At 18.2% G+C, this 10,129-nt stretch overlaps 2 protein-coding genes across 2 annotated transcripts; both read left to right on the forward strand.

Annotated features, from left to right (window-relative positions):
* Window positions 1-3,099: 3,099 nt before the first annotated feature.
* MKS88_000175 (fam-l protein) lies at window positions 3,100-4,101 on the forward strand (the record flags this gene model as incomplete). Its single annotated transcript, XM_067215966.1, has 2 exons — window positions 3,100-3,183; window positions 3,310-4,101. The coding sequence occupies 2 exons, from the start codon at window positions 3,100-3,102 to the stop codon at window positions 4,099-4,101; spliced, it is 876 nt and encodes a 291-aa protein (XP_067075981.1).
* Window positions 4,102-7,392: 3,291 nt separating this feature from the next.
* MKS88_000176 (fam-m protein) lies at window positions 7,393-8,295 on the forward strand (the record flags this gene model as incomplete). The annotated part of the gene is made up of 2 exons (XM_067216072.1): window positions 7,393-7,476; window positions 7,609-8,295. 2 exons carry the CDS (start codon window positions 7,393-7,395, stop codon window positions 8,293-8,295), a joined length of 771 nt encoding a protein of 256 aa, XP_067075982.1.
* Window positions 8,296-10,129: the final 1,834 nt, after the last annotated feature.

Genomic DNA, 10,129 nt, shown 5'->3' on the forward strand with positions numbered 1-10,129 from the left:
ATTACTTCGGGGGAATATATATTTCCTGTAATCATTGTAGATGTACTAAAAGATTAATGAAGTTATATGTTAAAAAAGTCCATTATAAAAATATAAAATTTATTATTCCATATAGATAATATAAAAATATATGCTGTTACAGAAAAATAAAAAAATAAAATAAATATATGTTAAATATTAATAAGAGTTTTCTCTTTTCTACGTTTTTTTTATCTCTTAGTGTACACTTTTGAGGCAATTTAGTACTCTCACTAAGCATAAACATTTATATGATATTCCATTAAAAATTGAAATTTATTTTTTCGAATATGTGAAATTAAGCGTGTATTTATAAGCAAAAATTATATATGTTAAATTTTTATGCAAATATGTATTACGATAAATATGTTCTTATTTAATTAATATATAAAATTACAATTTCTACAATTCAACTTGAGGAAATTTATTTTTTCAAAAATTAAGGTTTTCTTTCAATTTTTATGTAGTAAGTGGTATTTTGGAAAATGATTTAAAACAATTTATTATATATTATTTTAAATTTAAATATATAGTGCTATTCTTTGTTCAATGTAACCAATTCCATATAATTTTTTTTTTTTTTCATATGCATTTTTTTTTTAAATGTATGTATATCAAATAATATTTTAATAAAATTTATTTTGAAAAATAAAGCGTTAAGATATTATTTAATATAACAGTATATTTATTAGATTTTTATATTTTTTATATATAGTTTAACTATGATATCATAAATATACACTGTTATATGTTCACATATAACTCTGAATTATTTTTGACACATAATCAATTTTAGATTTTGTGAAACATTATAATTAGAGGAATGGTTAAAAATTTATTTATAAATTTACTAGTTAACTAACATAGTTGCTAGACATAAATATGTTTTATATACGTCACTTATACCTCAGTAGAAAAATGAAATTATATTTTTTTTTTACCATATAAAGCGAGTGTATTTTTTGAACAAATGTTAGATAATTTTTATTTAATACTGTACAACAAATATTAATATTAATATGCCATAAACTTTAACTACATAGTTAAAATGAATAATATATGTTTAATGAAATTTAATCAGCCATTAAATAAAATTAAAATAATTTTTTTTTGGATTAATATATTTCTGCGATGATATCATTGTATATAGATAACAATTTATACATTTGTATTACTTTCAATTTTTGCTATATAAATGTTTGGTCTCAATAGCTATAGGAACTTATATACAGAAACATCAGTGGTTTATATTAGTAATCAATTATTATTTTGAAATTTGCAATCTTTCACATTATGATATAATATTTAAGAGAATATCCACATTATATATTTAAGTTAGTTCAAATAAATGATATTATGCTTTTATTATTTCTATAAGTACTAATATATGCTAATTAAAAAATTACTTTATTATTTATAAATTGCATAATTTAATAATAATAAATTACGTGATTTTTGATGCAAATTATTTATGAATTTTTTCAACTATAGTAATCATATCTTTTAAAAAACTCGCTTCTTTAAATTCAAGATGAAACCCAAATTAACGTTAGTATTTGATTTATTAATAACATCATAGTAAATTTGAAAATATATTTGTTATTCCATAAAACATATATTATATTTTATATTTTTCAAAAATAATTCTGTACCTATATATATTTAGATTAATATTTGGAAATATCTACAAAAAAATATTGAAAAACATGTTAATAAAAATTTTAATATGTTCTTTAATTTTTTTTTTTTTCTATAAATATTAAAAGGTATTCTATTTTTTAAAAATAACATTTTTTACTGTATGTAATGTATACGCACAGATGTTATGGTTTGAGCTTTAGAATACTGGAAGGATGCATTCAAATTTTGTTAGAAATATTTTAATTTATAGTTGGTATATATGCAGTAAATTATGAATAAATATGCTACGATGTTTTACTGATGAAAAGTTAAATATAAATACTATTTTTAATTAAACGTGCTCAATTGTTTATTTAATAGTTTTTTTTAAAAAGTACTTAAATATATATAGTATAACCTGATAACTTAATATGATATGCATTTTTATTGTTGATAGAATGAAATAATACATTGATATAACAAGGTAATTTTGATTTTTTTAAAAATAATAGGAGAAATAGTTTATAGATATGTTCCTTTTTTTTATTATTCCATTTCTATTAAACATTTATATATAAGTAAAAACAAAAAAAGATTAAGTCGTTAATTTTGAACTTTTTTTTTGTAAAAGAAATAGTATAAATTACAAATAAATGAAATATTGAAACTTTAAGATCCTATATTACAAAAATTAAAAATAAGTTTTTTATTAAATCAAAAATATATATTTTTTCATATATTAAATAATACCATGTATATTTTATTTTTAAATAAGATATAGAAAATAAAAGAATACATATGTTTAATAGTAACTAATACCATTGCTATAGTTAATGCAGTACAATAAATTATAAAAAATATTGTTACTTTCATTTAACTTTACTATTATTTTAATGTATTAATAATTGATATTTTAAAAAATAACCCTTTTTGAAAAATAAAATTTTTTACAATATACAAATTATTAATATAAAATATCTTTAATAATATCAATTACTGTTTTAATATATTTGCAAATACATTATCTATATTCTATAAAATCTATATTCTATATATTCTATACATTCTGTATTCCACATAAATTTAATACGTGTCAATACATAGAAGTCATATTTCATTTTAAGTTTTGAATGTTTTAATACAAAAATTATTAAATTAGTCTAATATATTAAAAATCGTTTTATGTATTTTGAATATTTTTGAAAGGAGCAAAATATTTTATTTTTAAATTACTTTCTTACATTAACATAAAATTAGGTAAAATTATTTTTATATATTTTAAATCTTACCTTTTATTGTGTTTATCGTAAAAAGAATGTATAGTTATATATATATTATTTACAAAATATTAATAAAAAAGATTTATTAAAATACAAGTATAATCCTTTGTCATCAAAAGATTATTCTATTACGGTTAATTTATACTATACTGAATATATTATAGTATTAAATATATATAATATGGAAAAAAAAACTAAGTCACTCTTATTTATTATAATTGCTGCATTTATCGTTTTAAATTGGACATGCCATTTTAACAATGATGTAATATGATAATATTATTTAAGAAAATTTTTACTATGAATAGTCTGAGTGATTTATTTTTATTAATACTGTATTTTATAATGAAATTATATATGATTTAGTAATAAATATTTACTTTTTTTTTAGTGTATGTTTAACAAATATATAGATGAAAACTGCGAGTATGCTAGAAAATTAGATTCAATAACTTATAGATTACTATCAAAATATAAAAAGGATACTGATTCTTATGTCGTATGTTTAAAAGGAGATTTACCAAATAATATAGTGAACGAGAAAAGAGATGTAACCTATAATGAAAGTGTTGTTGTAGCAAAAAATAATCAAATATGTAGAAATGCGTTGAATAATTCTGGAAGACATAAACAAGATAAGAGAAGTAAATCTTGTGTATTTGAAACAAAAAGATATTCCCATATGGAAAAAAAAATATTCAAGGAACTAGATTATATGGATTTTCTTCAAAACAGCAGGACAATTAGTGATAAAATATATAAAAAAATAATATTCAAAAAATTTGCATTACGGCTTGTTTTACCTGTAATGTTGTTCTTGTTGTTATCATTATCATTCTCTTTAGATTTTTATGGTGGTTATGGCTTAAGAGCAGGGTTATTTAAGATACTAAATTTATACGCTGGAGATTTATGGTACAATTCTTTTCATATATTTTTGAAATCATCTTTTTTAAGTTCGTTTACCAAATCTATGGGAAAAGTAAAAAATACATGGAATAAGGCATCATCTGCACGCGAGAAGAGGGTGTTAATAGATGGAAGTGATTATGTATTTGGTTTTATTAGCTTCCTAATATACTTCTCAACGTTCTTTATTTTAGGTTTCACAATTATATCAGCTGTGTTTTATTATCATAAGAAGGTTAAGAAATATGAAAAAATTAAATTTAGGAAAAGGTAAAACAAATAGTAAAATATACGTTTCTTTCTGTAAAGAATATTTTAGTAAAAAATAGCAAACATAATATCATTAGTTAGGTACTTATTTATCATATAGATATCTGCTTAAATATTACAAATACACCTACTCTTACATGTCTTTTTTGTGCAAAATATTTAAAAAATATGTTCTCTCTCTTTTTATGAATTTGAATTATTTTATGTTTCTAAATGTTGAATTTTATGTATTTTTCAAACTTAGTTAAATAATATGATTGAATATATTTTTTTATATAAGTACATTACTATGAAAAATAAAAGATTTGAGTAATAATAAGAATAAAATAAAACAATTCATATAATTTAATATAAGTCTTGTGTTAATTTGTATTTAAACCATTAGTGATACTTTATATTATTTCTCATATTCCTCTGTAATATTATTATTTTTTGGTACAATTAAAAATATCTATTATACTTTTTATTTTGAAAAATTATGTGTCTTGTTATATATTTGATAATAACATATTAATACATTTTTTTTCATGGATATATATATATTTTTTTTTTTTCCTTAAAATAAACTGTAAAAGTTACATTTTTATATATGGAAGTTCCTATTTAACAGAAAAATATTTTAATACAAAATGAAGAATTATCTAAGAATGAATTAAATAAAGAATCAAATTTTGTATGCAAGAATTAATATATGAGTTTTTTTATTATTATACTATTTAATAAAATAAAAACATGGAAAAGGCATATGTATGTAAAACGATGATAATTTAAAAATAATTTATAAATAAGTTAAGTTTTTACGTAAACGAACTATTCCGTTATCGTCAAGTATAAATTATAAAGAAAAAATTAAAATGACACAATATTTTTTTCCCACAACATGTATAAATGCTCGTAAACTTATACAAACTACGAACACAGAGTTATAGAATACTTTTAATCAAGTAGAAAGATAATTGTTAATAAAGAAACAGATATAAATCTAAATTATAATATAAGAAAAATGACATGAATGAAATCATAAAATTTTATTCATCTAAAATAATAAATTAGATATATATTATTACGTAAATATATTAATGTTTAACTTCTAACAAAATAAATTAAGCAATGTAATATTTTTTAATAAATACGTTAAAGTATTACAAATTATTCAAAAATTATACACTTAATTTCTCCTCGATAAATATTAAAAACTTTTTATTATGTCTTAGACAAAAATTTTAAAAGAACGGTAATAAATTTCAATATATGGAATAGCACTGAACAAATATATTAAGAATATAAAATATAAATGTAAATGATATATTTAAAAAAAAGAATAAATGAAAAGTATTTTAAATATACACTTAAATGTACAAATCATTGCAAGATTAATACGAATACATATAAAACAATTCGTGATATAGTAATTTAATAAGGAGAAAATTGAATATATTATAAAAATGGGAACTACTTATACATAATACTTTAATTTTACAAAAATGTGGAAAATTTAGAAAAATATATATGTGCAATTAATAATATATACGCCAAATATAAGTTTAGTAACAATGAACTTTACTAACAATAATAAATTCATTATATAAGTAAACAGTTAGAATGATTTTATTATATATATGTATTTTTGTTTTTTTCAATCATTATATATGTTTTATTTAAATCTATTAAAATGCATTTACATATATTTTATATAGAAATAATAACTGTGAGTAAAAATGTGAAAGAATCAAATTACAGTAACAAAAAAGTGTAATTGATTAAAAAAATTTATAAGAATCAATAAGACACTATAAAAAATTTTAAATAATAAAAGCGAAATAATATTATTTTTTGTAAATTAATTTTTAATAATATATATCATTTAAAATTTAATTCTTTTTACTTTTTTAAAATTTCTTAATTATTTCCATAAAAGTGTAATATCTTAGGTGAAAAATAAAATAGTTTAATAATATATTATTACAATAATATTGTGTAAACATAATATTTTTATAATTACGAAATATTCAGATATAATACAAAATGAACAGAAATATCTGAACTCACCATATTTTTTTTTCTAAAAACGTTTTTAACAAAATTATATTTATTTACGTACATTGTTTTATTAATGTTCTAAATAATGTTCTTGACATTATGTATTAGTAAAAGAATAAATAAAAAATAATATCTTGTTTTTAAAATTGTGAACGTAAAAATTACTATATTATATATATAAGTATATAATTTAGTCATTCTTCTTATTTGTTATACATATATTACACCAATATATTATTCTTATTTGTAAATACATATTATCTTTAGTATATTAAAATTAAAACAATTGAATATAATATTTCTATGCTAGTTTACTTTTAATAAGCTTTTTTTTTCATTATGTTCTATTATATTAACATTTCTTGTAAATATATTTATTTTTAAATAAAAAAATTAATTAAATTTATATATTTAAACATTTCATTTAGAAATAGTAGGTATTATTTTAATTTAACTCAAGATAATATTTTTAAATACTAGATAATGAATAAAATATATATCTCTATTTCACTTAACAATAAGTGTCTTAATAGATTAGATAACATGATATAACTTGTAATTGTTAAATATAATATATGCAATAAAAAAAGTTCATATGAGCATGTATTAACTAATGGGCGTGTTATATATAATTTAATAAAAAGCCTTATACAGAATATTACTTTTTTTACTTACTACTACCATTATAGATATTATTATTATTATTTTATAATAATTAATGAGTTAGAAGATGTTTACAACAAATTAATTTATAATATAATGATTATAAAATTAAAAGTATAAGATAAAATACTTAGAATGATGATTTATTATTTTAATATGTAGAGAAATATAATATATATATATATTCTATATATTCTCTTCTACATATAAATCCACTATATCGATGCAACAATATATAACATATTTTTTTTATTAGCTAATTCTTAAAAATTTAATAAAAAAAAAATTTAATTAGTGCATTACATTAATTATATATTTTGAAAGTATATGAATGAATTAATATTATTTTGTTTTAATGTACCTTAGTTACTTTTCCGATTAATATTAAGATAAAACTGTGTTTTATATTTTTAAAGATATATTTCATTGTTCTTGTAAAAAGAAATACGTTTATATATATTTTATTAAGTATTTACGAAGCAATTATAAAGTTAAATTTTAAAAATACATATTCCATATTATCATTAGAAATACATTTTTTACTAATAATTTTTTACCCATTGAATACATTAGACTATTATATAACTATATAATGTATCATAAAATTTTTTTACTCTTATTTATTAAAATTGATGCATTTATCCTTTTGTCTTGGATATTCCTTTTTAACCATAATGTTATATAATACTTTTATATAAGAATATTTATTCATATTTTACGTATTTTGTTTTTATTAATAATGTTTCTTTGCATGAATTATATATTTCTTACATAATAAATGTTTACGTTATTATTTTTTTTTCTTTAGAACTTGTTTAACAAATCTTTGGGTAAGGATAGCAATTCTTGGGAAAAATTGGATAAAGCAAGTTGTAGATTATTGGCAAAATATAATAATGATAAGGATTCAAATGTTTTAGTTTTAAAAGATTTACCATATAATGGAGAACATGAAAAAATGATTATAACTAATAATGAAAGAAGAAATAAAGGAAAAAATAAACAATCAATCAAAAGTTTATTAAATAAGGCACAATACTATACAGAAGTTATAGATTATAATAATGGAATGTTCGACGGAAAACATTTTCATTTTGAAAAAAAATGGATTAAAAAAAGAGATTACGATAATTTTCTTAAAAGGAACAGGAGAATTTGTAATATATCTTTAAGAAAAATAAGATTTAGAAAGTATGGTACTGGAGTTGCTATGTTTGTTATTTTTTCATTGTTTGCAGCAGCATTTTATGTATTACCAAGATTAAACTCTTTGATTACTGCATGGGAATCCATTACAGAGGGTGGAATATTGGAAGCTTTGAATAGTACTATAAGTGAGTTGGGAAAGGCAGGAATGACTTCTATTTATTTATCATTATATAGTGTACTTATGCTTATATTGATTATTATGCTTGTAATAGGAATATGTAGAGTCTTAGGAAATAATGAAAAATATAATAAAATTAAATTGATATCTGAACAAAATGCATATTAATAGACTTATATATTTCTGTGACTAATTCATTAATATGAGTAATGTCTGCAATATATTTAGTGATACTCTTAATATGAATACTTATAATTTTTAAAATATTGTAAAATCGCATGAACAGAATTAGTCTTTTTGGCACACAATATTAGTTGCTCGTCTTTTCAGGAATTTGAAAGTTAAAAATTTATTTAATTTGTATTTTAACGTATAATTTAAGCTTAACTAAAAATACTTACAATAAATATATTTGTGTAATAAATAGATTTCAATGCACAATATATGTCGGTGCTTTAAGGGGAGTAAATAGTAAAATTATTTATAAAATATTATAAAACTCAGTTAAATTACATTATAACTAAAAATTATTGTCTCCTATTATGTAACATCATTTATTCTAAAATTATTTTTTGCTAAGGTAATTAAAAGAAATTATATTATTTTTTTTAAATTAATAAACTGGTCTATTTTAGTATTTAATATAATTATATGGGAACATAGTGTTGCACGGTTATATATATAAATATATATTTTTACTTAAAAACGCCATTAATATTTATTTTATATAATATCTTTTATTAGACGTATATAAAAAAATATATTTATTGAAAAAGTATTCTCAAAATATTTTGATTTCTATCTTAATCAGTAATTGTGAAGTATAAATATATAATGAAATAATATATTTTTGGAATATGGAAAATTTATAATTGTTTAATAATTTGTGTATTATGAAACTTCATAATTATTTCAAGAATAAAAACCAATTATTATATTATTATTGTTCATAATGATATTGTTGATTCTATTCATTATAAATTAATTTAATGTATATTGTATTGAGGATACATACATATATTTTATATTGCTTTTATTTTTTTATATTATTAAAAAATTAAATTTATGAATTAGTTTTAATCACATATTAATAGGTAATATTTATATTTATTTAGACTGTAAGATTTATCATTTTAAAGTCTATTAGTAGAATATAAAGTTTTCATATTAACTGGCAGATCTGAAGCATATAAGATATATATATATATATATATATATGTTTTTACTGAAAATATATGTCAAAGTAGTTCTGCTTAATTCTATTCATATTTTCTAAGCTAATATAATCATTTTGTTACTTTGCTACAATATTGTTGTATGATTATTGCATTCATGCTTTAAAATAACAATATATCTTATTTTTATTATTAATTAGAATAAGTCGAATTGATACATATAATTAAAATTTTCAAATTAACAACGGAACAACTACATTTTTTATAATAATTTTTATAATTATAGACTAGCCATATATGTGATAATTTATGTTTATTTTAAATGTATTAAGGGTTAATACTCATAAAATATATTATCACTTATATTTTGTTTATATATTATTTTATTTATTACTTCAACAGATGAATAATTATATAGCAAGATATATATCGAAATATTTGAAATGTTGGTTATATAATAAATATGTATAAACTTCATAAATAAAGTATGTTTTTATATTAATATAAATATTATTAATTTATTTTGGATTAAATATTTCAAAAATTATATGTTATTTCTTGATTATTTTTTTGCTTTTACTTACATATTTCAGTAATATTTATATTTTATATTCTGAATTTTTGATATTTATAACGTAACACAGTTATTGAAATAAAAATAAAGAAATACCTATTTTATAGATAATAAATCTTGCACCTTTTATTTTTTTACATAATTTAGTTAATTTTTTTTTCAGATGAATTTTTAGATAGGAAAATTATATAAACCTATTATTATAATGAGAATCATACGCTTATTTTAATGCTTATTAAACAACTATGATAAT

This window comes from Plasmodium brasilianum, assembly GCF_023973825.1.
Source record: "Plasmodium brasilianum strain Bolivian I chromosome Unknown PB_00_04, whole genome shotgun sequence".
In the NCBI taxonomy this organism is placed as follows: Eukaryota; Apicomplexa; class Aconoidasida; order Haemosporida; family Plasmodiidae; genus Plasmodium; species Plasmodium brasilianum.